Source organism: Parasteatoda tepidariorum, chromosome 2, assembly GCF_982258835.1.
Source record: "Parasteatoda tepidariorum strain Cologne lab strain chromosome 2, Ptep-v5.0, whole genome shotgun sequence".
Taxonomy (NCBI): domain Eukaryota; kingdom Metazoa; phylum Arthropoda; class Arachnida; order Araneae; family Theridiidae; genus Parasteatoda; species Parasteatoda tepidariorum.
In genome coordinates this window covers 30,639,902-30,651,204 of record NC_141756.1, presented here as the reverse complement: position 1 = coordinate 30,651,204, position 11,303 = coordinate 30,639,902, and the positions used below count along the sequence as shown (strand labels likewise).

The 11,303-nt window shown below is 35.8% G+C and overlaps 1 protein-coding gene across 2 annotated transcripts in view; it reads left to right on the top strand.

Moving 5' to 3' along the window:
• The first annotated feature begins 834 nt into the window (after positions 1 to 834).
• Positions 835 to 11,303, top strand: part of LOC107442704 (uncharacterized) — a 35,428-nt gene continuing 24,959 nt past the window's right edge. For both annotated transcript variants that reach the window (XM_087157125.1, XM_071177373.2), the window contains exons 1-4: positions 835 to 1,018; positions 2,444 to 2,542; positions 5,080 to 5,190; positions 8,008 to 10,590. In XM_087157125.1, coding sequence (XP_087013251.1) covers positions 2,506 to 2,542; positions 5,080 to 5,190; positions 8,008 to 10,590 — 2,731 coding nt within the window. In that variant the 5' untranslated portion in view covers positions 835 to 1,018; positions 2,444 to 2,505. The remainder of the gene's footprint in view (positions 1,019 to 2,443; positions 2,543 to 5,079; positions 5,191 to 8,007; positions 10,591 to 11,303) is intronic.

The window sequence follows — 11,303 nt, the reverse complement described above, 5'->3', positions numbered from 1 at the left end:
TGGCTACGTTAAAGTTAATATTCAATGTCTAACTTCATGTCGAATGTCGAACTTCACTCACTTCGGTCTTTCCTGTAACATATACAGGTGATTATCAAAATAATGGAAACACTTGTGAATAAAAGGGACATTTAAGAATTCGCTTCATAAGCATTAAAATATAATCTTAGCTACCAGTTTTTTTTAATATAAAAGTACATATATTAGGTGGTATGAGAGAGCTTTAGCAGAGTTGTCTACGTTTTGATTTTTTGTCAGAAACGTAAAATGTCAGACCTCACAGATTTTCAGAGAGGCCAAATTGTAGGAGCCCGACTAGTTGGAGCAACAGTGACCGAAACATCCCAGCTTTCAGGCGTTTCTAGAGGTACGGCGTCTAAAGTCATGACAGCATACACACAGCGAGGAAAGACAAGCTCAGCAAAGCAAAATAGTGGACGGAAGGAGAAGCTGTGTGAAAGAGACCGACGAGTATTGAAGCGGATTGTAATGTCTAAAAAGAAAACAACTGCAGCCAAAGTGACAGCAGAGCTCAATCAGCCTCTGGATTCTCCAGTGTCAACAATTACAGTTAGGAGATACCTTCATAAAGAGAACATTTACGGCAGAACAAGCCTTCAAAATCTAGGGTGTTTCCATTATTTTGATAACCACCTGTATATTAATAACGTTACAATTATTAGTATCACATTTTAGTTTGCTCAGAAATACATAAACCATGTATTTTTTTCACTTTAAACAGTTTTTCTTACATTTAATAACACTTAAAATTAATAAATTGACGTAGTGAAAACTCTGTGAAATTAATAGTGAGTTGTTTTGTTACTGTTCCAGTTAATTACAGTTTCTGGAGCGCAGATAGTGGAGAGTGATTTACAGTATGAATTGGGTAGAGTGCACATAGTGGATCGTCCACTTCATCCTATTCCAACCGGAGATACCGTATCGTACTTGAGTACATCACACAAACGATTGTACAGGTAGCTCCTCGATGCCGGTCTAACTGACTACCTTTCAAGTACGTAAATTGATTCATTTATTTATCTTTAAATTAAGCTATTTTATAATTGTGATTGATAGCAACTCATTTAATGGTCATGGTCCCATTTTAAGGATAGTTCTATGAATGTATCGTAGTCCCACAGAAAACATTTTTTCGTCCTAGAGTACTTTTAGATGCTCATTTTCAACAATTCTATTCAGTGGCAGCTCTTTTAAAGTAATCGGGTGATAATAAAAACTTTTTTTTTTATTTCCGAGTCCGACTCGAAAGTAATTTCTACAAGGTCTTGAATAAAAGTCTTAAGATTATTAAGTTTTATAATCATAAGAATTAAGTATTAAGATTATTAATGTTAATTAATTTATAATTTAAAATCTTTAGATTACATTCGAGTACGGGAAAATTCGATCATGAGTTCAAAGCCTAAGATCATGTAAGAAGATTATATCCTAAGATCCGTTTATATCAAAAACGAAATAAATAAATAAATAATTAAACCAATGATATGAAATTCTCTTTTTTAATCATTTTCTAGGAGGTTTAATAAACCTGGATACTACATAATATTATTGTTTTGACATGTTTCTAATAGAAATATTTCACTATTTAATATTTTTAAGTTATAATTTAAATTTTGAATTTAAATTTGGTCCTGAGATCAATACCTAAGATCATATCATACGATAGTAAGTTGAACTTTTTATATTTTAAGCAGGAAAAAATTTGATTGAGGCGAAATTATTTTTTAATCAGTCTTTAGTAGGTATAATAAACCAGGTATATTCATGATGGGAATATTATGCAGTTTATTTTTTCAGTCATAATTTGAATTTTAGATTTAAATTCTAATATAATAACAAACCTTAAGATCACTACAATAATTGGAACTTCTTATATAAAAAAAAATTGGCAAAATTCACTTTTTTTTTATCAGTTTGAAGGAGGTGTAATAAGTATATTGCATATTATTGTTGCTTTGACATATTCATAATGAAAATATTTCATAATTTATATTTTAAGTCATAATTTTAAAAAAATTGAAAGTCGATCATAAGATGAATAATTCTAGATCACAATATAAGATGATAAAAGAAAAACTTACTTTTTATCGAAAACAACAACAAAAATTGTTTAAGCAAAATTCCCTTCTTAAATCAATTCCTATGAGATGACGAGAATATTACTATCATTATTGCTTTGGCATATTTATAACTTAAATTTTCATGGGGAATATTTCATCATTTAAATTTTAAGTTACCTTGCAACACCTTTTTTAAAAATGTCCACTGTATACTTCGGTTATTCACTGCATTTGCTACCACATTTTTTTTTCATTTTTTTTTTCTTTTACGAATATTTTACGAAACGCCCTTTGTTTTGAAAATGTTGTTTATTGATTCTTTATGTGTTTGAATTGAGTGAGTGTTCATGTCATTTTAGGTGGAACATTCACTATCTTGGCTCCTGACGATGACGCTTTTAGTTTCCTGAGCGCAGAGTTCATGGATGCCCTATCCGCTAACAGAAGTCTGTCTGAAAGTAAGAGTATATGAACATACTACTTAAAGGAAGGGAGGATTAGCGTTTTTCTAGAGCAGGGGCTTCCAACTTACATGAAGCCGGGGGCCACAGTTAAAAACACAAATCAAATGGCGGGCCGCAACTTTATCAAAATTTCATGTAGGACTCTTTTATGTTTGAAGGAACATTAAATATTACTGTCAGATTTTTACCAAGTTGTACAAAACAAAAGTATTGAATTACAAATTAAAATAAGTAGATTTTTAAAAATACTTAATTGTTACTAATAATATTTTCAAAAATATTAAATAAATAAAAATTCTGGCTACAATAACTTTAATGTGCACCTATGTATTAAACAATTAATGTGCAACAGATATGCAATTGTTAAGATATAAAACTTTAAAAAGATTGTATTGAAACTTACATAGTACCACACAAAATGTTCAATGAGAAAATTGAGGTTTGTCTGCTGCAACCACCAGAGAATAGATATTTACATTTAAAATTTACAAATGTGTGTGTAAATATTTTCGTCCAAAATGAGTGGTTTCAAAAAGTTAAATCGGAGAATTTCCTCGAGAGAATTATGATACACACACGCTGAATTATATTCACAAAATACAAAAAAAAAATGAAATAAAAAAGAGCAACATACACAATTATTTTTGTATTTGAATAAATATTTTCTTGGATGCAAAACCAGAGAAATGAATTTTTTGCACCGTTGGTATGTTAAATTTCACAGAAACGAAGAAATTAGGTTTCTATTAATGAGAAAAATATTTTAAACCCTTATAGATTTTATACGAAAATTGTGCGCAAAAAAATGCCAACTAATATATTTCAGTTCGCGGGTCACAAAAAAAAGCTTCGCTGGCCGAAAGCGGCCCCCGAGCCGCCAGTAAACAAACTCCTGGGCTAGAGTAAACAAATGGAATATATCTGTTATTTATCACAAAAAAGTATGAGTAAATTTTGAAAGATTTAAAAACTGCGCGACACTTTCATATGAAGTTACAAGACGAAACACTAGATAGCTAAATGACAAGTTGAAAAACAAATTTTTTTTTTTGGTGGAAGAGTAACTACCTAATTTTGTTCATTTTTTTAAAAACATATACATCATTTTAACATTGTTTTTAACAATACATTAAACTATGTATGAATATACTAATACATATTTTAATAGTCCCATTTTTTTAACAACCGTCGTTCAACAGCCGACCAGTTTTGGGGTTTACGACTACTAATATTCAATTCTGAAGCCTTGTAATTTTGAATCCAATCCATATGACAAGGGAACTCATAGATCAAACATCGGGGAAAATTTTGCCTTCGAGGTGGACTTTTTGATGGAACTAACCCGCATTTGCGTTACATGGAGAGGAAATCCACGAAAACCTCCCACGGTTAGCCTGATATCAAGTGACGTCTAACTCATGATTCATCTACCACTGAGAGATATTTTACGTTAGTACTGAGGTCGGTGCGAGCTGGGTGCGGAATTCGGACCAAGCAGCCATCGCTGGGATTTGAACCCGGTTCACCTTATCGGTAGGCGAATGCTCTATCCCCTGAGCTACCACGGCTCCGGTAATAGGTATTAATTGAAATTTAAAAAATGAGCAATATACTAAAGCAAAACTAATGTATGGTACTAGTTAAAAGAAACGTAAGAAATCGCTATACTAAAATATTCGCCACTGCTTAAGTAATCGGTTCTAATTTAAAGAAAAATTTGAGTTACCCCCCTCTCCCCCCCCTAAAAAACACTTTAATTTTTCCACATAAAATCCATTTTAAAGATCGAAGGCGGGATATTAGAATTAAAAAAGTTAGCGTAGAGGAATCCGGGTAAATATCTATCGGTTAAATGCTGGACCCTTTATGTTAATGAAAACATGAGGGTAGGAAATACCGAGCAAGTATAAATCACGTAATTTTCCTCTTCTTTGAAAGACATGCAGGTAGGGAATACCGAGCAATGAAACACACATATTTACTCAAAAATGTTCTCCTTGAATCCAATTACTATAAATAATAATATCGATTACTAAAAATTAATGTCAATCTTGTTAAAGAAAGCAAAATAAAATATAAACCTAATGGTTGTACAAGAAAATTACTTCCAACTAATGCTAATAAATCATTAATCAGTACTTTTCGGCTAGCCGAGTGCAAATGAAATTCGCCTTTTTTATTTTTGTTTATTTTAATGAATTTTTATGAGTTTAAAAAAAATAAATAAAATAAAATAAAATAAATATAAAAAAAGTTGGTGGAGGTCGGTCTACAATTTTAGGCGATATTTGGCTTGCACTCGGCTAACAAAATTGTATCTTATAATCAGACTTATTAAAATTATGGAATAATCATATTTTACTCAGATGCTTCGTCATTAGGCGCGCAATGAAACAATGTGTATAAAGTGTTTAATCATTTCATGGTTTGCCAGCCGATTTTCGACCTTGCATACAATTTGCAGACAACATTATAAAAAGAATATAAATTTGTATATTATGCTCGAATAAGTAATCATCTTTTATCTGTAGGAGTCCTGCTGAATCACATTCTTCCGGGAAGTTTGTATACCGGTGGCATCACTGATGGCATGCAGTGGGAAACTGTTGGGGGAGCCATGATTACTTTCACCATTAAACGAGGTAACTCTTTTTTTTTTTCTTCTTTAAATTGTCAACAAAACAGTCAATAAAATTCAAATGTTGTATTTTCATATAGTGTTGCATTTTGTCCTGTCAAGCTTCGCAAAACATGGAAGTATATTTCGTTCAGCTCATAAAAAATCTTAACCGTAAAGTCTTCAGATCCATAATAACTAACAATCGGAATCTTTTTTTTTAATTATCTGCTTCATGAGAATTTTTAACGGATCTTAGATACTTTAGTATCGGTTTTTTGCAATCGGTTTCTCTTCCCAAGCTCCAGTTTTTCTTATGACATTTTCAATCTATTTCTCGTCAAAATGTACAATTTTAAAAACGTTATGTATAACAGTGGCTCACGTGAACGTTGCGACGCAGGGGAGTTAGAGGAGGAGTTGGGGTATAAGGTAGTTAGAGCACATTTTTCTAGGGGATCTATGGGAGTTAGAGCACATGATTATAATTAAAACTGCACAGGAATCCATGCCCGGAAATGTTGTCAGATGCCTCTAGGGGTGCTTCCCTTTAATGAACTGTTTCTTTTTGTGCTTCTGAGCAGATCATTATACGAAAGCGCCTCTAGCTGCTTATGACAATATTTCCGGGCATCCAGGATTGGGTCTCTATGTTTGGAATTTAATCCTGATTGTGAGCCTTAACCCCTAGAATTTTCGTGATACTTTTACACCACCCTCTCTTATATATAACGTGTTTAAAAGTGTACTTTTCGACTGAGAGGCTTAAAATATCATTTCAAAGAAATCTGTAGCTTTTGGAGAATAACTTATTTCAGATTTGAAATTCTCACTCCCGAATTAGGTAATATCAAGTATTTGCAGAAATAGAACAAAACATTTGTTCCCTAATACTATCTTTAAAATAAAAATAAAAATATTTCGTTAGAATTATTACTTGTACATACCACAGTTACTTACTAAAACTAGCACTCTATACAATTTTGACTAAAAATGTTATAGGATCATTATTATTTCGACATATCGATCACACTGAAAAAAAACTGCAATGAACAAAAACGGAGGGAAACAAAAAGAAAAAAAATATTCCACTTATTCGCATACAATTATTGCACACAAAACTTTTTAAAGTTACTCAAATTTTCCCTTTTCACCTTAAATTTTAAAATTTATTTATCATAAGATTACTAAGCAAAGAATAAGAATTTTAATTATTTAAGCATAATAAGAAGTCAGACATAAGCATACCTTCCAACGTCTGAGGTTTCTGCAAACTTACAGGCACACATTTTTGGCGCTGTAGAAAATGCCAAGCAAGCAATAATGAAGATTCTTTTTAGAATTTGCAAAAATGTTTACTAAGCAAGGAAATAAAATATTAATTAATAAATAGTTATGTTCATTAATTTAATTGAAAACATGAGGAGAGCAAAGTTTTACATAAAATTTACTTAAGAGTAAACATAAAAGGAAGTTAACTATTTCTTCCCTTATAACTGTAAAACTTTATGTATTTTGATCATAAAATGTTACTTTGTAAGGAAATATTATAAATTTACTTTTTAATTCAATAAATGAAATAAACTTTTAATTGGGCACTTGCACGTCAAGAAGAAGAAGTTCACAGATACCCACACATGTGACCTATGACGTTAGCTCCAGCTGATCGTTTATTAACAAAATGGCGTGTTAAAGGTGAGCTAAAATTTCTCCACTTAAGTTAGAATGTTAACTAACTTAAAGTTTATTAACTACAGCGCCGTATCGCACATCGAATTTGTTGAAATATAATTCTTTTTCGGCTAATCTTTCACTTAACTTAGATTTATTATTTGTTTATTTTTTTTATTGCAACCGTTATGTACTTTTGCTTTGTGCACCAGGAAACTTCGATGCATAATTAGTCTGTTTATGCTCTACGTGGCTTCATGCCTGTCTTTGTGTTAAGTAAGAAATATATAGTGAAAGAATTGAAATCCTTGTGAAAGAATCCTCGTGTAAGAATGTAGAATGTGTCACTTAAGAGAATTGATATTTGACGTGCTTGACTTGCTTGAAATAGGATGGAAGGAACAGTTGCTAGAATAAATAAATGCCACGTTTCAACAACCAATCAGGATCGAGATACCCACTCTAAAATACTTGCAGGTATCCTATTATAAGACTTTAACTTTTTAAATATTTCTAATAAAAATAGAGCATAATAAAAAATACCGTCGATTAAGAAAAAATAATTTTCACTGAACAATATCTTTAGAGCTTATGTGCTGATAACAACCAAAGAAATCTGCATAACTGAAACTGAATAATACAATTATGATTTATCTGTCCAATGTGAATGACCGAGCCAGTTGTCATTTTCTAATTATTTTTATGGATATAGAAACCGCAAAGATTTAAATATTTTAATCTCTTTTTATTCCTATACAATTGCTATAATTGTTGTTGCTGTTCTTACCAATATCAGATTATATAGCTGGGCCAAACAATCCCCATTAATCCATGAATCTCCAATAAGTCTAAAAGCAATAGTTGGTCCAGGACGACATCGTCTTTGGTAAAACCGAAACAAACTAAAATGGGGATAGGTAATGGCGGCAAAACACTTGTGGTACTCTGGGAGGGTCTTTTATCCCTGTTGAAAAGTAACGGCTCTAGTATGGCCGCTCATGAAAAGCGAATAAGCCATTATGTTATATCTAGATCTGAGCTGACAAGACCCACCCGGCCGTTGCTGCTATATAGTAGTTTTCACTTTAGAATTAAGTGTTAACGGAACTGCACAAAATTACTTAAATTTTAGTTCCTTTTTTTATTGATCTATTTATTTATTTATTTTCAGGCTTGGTGTTTGCAAATGAGATACCAATCGTGTTGCCAGACATACCTTTTACGAATGGAGTAATACAGGTTTTGAATAGAGTACTTTTACCAGAAGGAGTCGAATTTGATTGTCAGTGTAAGCCGTCAACCACTACAGCTCAACGTACTCCCTCCCAGGCACCTGGTCAGACGCAGAGGACAAATGTACCAACTACAAGAAGGCCTTCACAGCAGCAATTTCCAAGACAAACCCCTAGACCATCAGGGAGACAAACTCCGGGAAGTTTTGATCAAAGAAGACCGATTGCAAGTCAAACAGCCAGACCAACGGTTCCAACTCAAAGACCTTTCAATCCTCCTATCGGTCGACAACCAAGTCCAGGTCAATCAACAGGCTCTCGAACCCCCGGTCAACCGACTGGACAACCTTTTCCCGAAGATGATTTAAATTCTGTCCTTGAGCCTAATATTCAAATCGGAAGTGGACAGAAGAGACCAGAACAATCAAGAACCACTCGTTTCCCACCACCACCTGCAAGGCGCACTCAACCACCTCGACCAACTCCTCGCGTGCCAACTCATTCCCCAAGAGTTCAACCACCTAGGCAGCCTGTACAACCTGCGCGACCACAATCTCCTAATGTACCAGAACAACCCGCTTTCGATAATAATCAAGTGCCAGATATTCTCCCAGTAACACAAGCTCCTCAAACAAACAGATGGGATATTCGTCAATCTCAACCACCAAGGCAACCTACGCCTCCTAGAGGTTCATACCTGACACCAACAACCCGATCATTTAATCAAGTCACGCAACCAGCTCGTGGAAGAATCCCTGTCCGCAGCACGGTAGCAAGTTTTGGACCGACAACGCAAGCTCCACTGGTCGTTCCTCAAACGCCCTCCGTAACATCATGGCAGCAACGAAATCAAGGATCATGGACTACTAGACAGCAACCCAGGAGTACAAGACAACCTTCCAGAGTTCCTCCAATGCCACAAAGACCATCACAACCAAGACCTGGAAGTTTTCCAACTCCAATACCTATCGTCACAAATGGACCATTTGAATCTAACCGACAAACACCATCATGTCGTGGACCAGGAGAGCAAATAACTCCTGCTACACAAAATCTTCCAATATGCCCTGAATCTCCTCAAGAAAGTTGCCAAAACCCTCCTTACAATCCGAGAGATTCAAGGCCATTATGCCCGAGTGACTCCGGATGTAGACAGCCAAGTGAACCTTTCAATCCGTCAGATACCAGACCTCTCTGCCCACAACCAATTCCTGGTCAAGGGTGCAGAAATTTTGGAGATCCAACTTACGTTGGTGACCGAAGGCCTGTTTGTTCTCCTCCTAGTCAGATTGGATGCCGTGATCCATCTTCACCTTTCAATCCTTCAGATAGTCGACCTTTATGTGCCACAAGTGGTCCGAATGATATTAATATTTCAAACGATATTTCTCGACAAGACTGTAGACGTTCTGATGAACCATTTAGTCCTCAAGATACAAGACCACAGTGTCCCCAAGAAAATCAACCGGATTGTCGACCTTTTAATGAACGCCCAAAAGCGGGAGATAGGCGACCCTTGTGTAGAACCAACAACCAAGTACCACAACAGAGACCACCAGTTCAACCTAGACCTCCTACACAGCAAAGACCGCCTACTCAGCAGAGACCGCCAGTGCAGCAAAGACCTCCAACGCAACAAAGACCTCCTATTCAGCAAAGACCTCCAGCTCAGCAAAGACCCTCACATGTCACTAAAGGTCAGACTTCAATTCCTGGACGCACGCCACAAACTCAACGGCAACCTGTTTTTCAACCAAATGTACAAAATCCAGCTTCCCAAACAACTAGAAGACCATCGTGGCAGCCTACTCAAGCTCCTCAAGGAGAAGCCCAACCTTCTCGACCTTTCAGTCCGCAAAATGCAGGTAACCTAGCTCCTATTCCAGGTGGTGTTAGACCACCTTCATCACAGTCTCAGCGTCCTGGATCATTTCAACCTGGCTCTCGTATACCTCAACCGCAATCTCCCAACACCGGATCTTTGCCATCAGATACAGGAAACGTAGAACCTCAGTCTCCACCTCAAGATATTTCCCAGCCCAATCCACCACAACCTGGTAGCTTCCGACCATCTAATCCCCCTGTTTCTCGACCCTATCCAACCAGACCTCAAGCGATTTCAAGGGTATCGGTTGTGACCCAGCCTCCAAGGTCTGGTTCTCAAGGCTCATACCCAACTAGAATGCCATCTGGAGTATCTCAACCACCTCAATCGCAGGTCTTCCAAATAAATCGGCCAGGTAGTACACCAGGGGTGAGTCAGCCATTCACTCCACAGAGACAACAACCTCAACGTCCACAGATAATACCATCCACTTCTTTACCTGGAAGGGGTACAAGTGCACCGAGGTTACCGGTATCTGTAACAGGAACATCTACTACTTCCGGAGACGATTCTAGACGATCTTTATATGAAATTGTCGAAGACCCTTCACTTCTCATTCAAGGCCAACCAGTGAAATTGACTAAAATACTCTCTCTTTTCCAAAAAGCAGGCATTGAAGATATTCTTACAGGACCAGGTAAAATATATTTTTTTTAATTTTAACTTCTTTAAACTTTTTATCTACTGATAGAGTAAAACTAGCTGTCAACTGGCGATTCTTCAAAGTGGTCATAAAACGACAATTAAATTTTATTTGACTCATATTTATATATATATATATTTTTATTTCATAACCGTCTTTGAACAGTCGACCGAAGTTTTAGTTTACGACTATCAATGTTCAACTCCGTAGCCTTGTAATTTTGAACCCAATCCGGAAGATAAGAGAACTCTTCGATCAAGTAATACCTCGATTTGCTCTCTTGGAGGACTTTTTTGACCGAACTAACCCACATTTGCGTTGCATGAGAGGAAACCCTTCCAGGGTTTGCCTGACAGCAAGGGGACTCTAACCGTAATCCGTCAACCACTGAGGATATTTCACGTCAGCACTATGGTCGGTGCGAGCCGGGTGTGCAATTTGTATCGACCCGGAATTCGATTTGAACCCAGTTAACCACATTGGAAGGCTAACGCTCTATCCCCTGAGCAACCACGGCTCACTCACAATTACAGTAATGAGTGAAGCGCCTTTTGTGAAAACTTGGCTAATGTAAATGCTGGCTTAATTTAAAAATGCAACAACCACGTGATTTCAGAATCGATTACAGATTTGGCTCTGAAATTCTGATTCAAACATTTTGGTAGATACATGTCTACTTAAAACAGGGCTGATAGTAGGACAGAAAA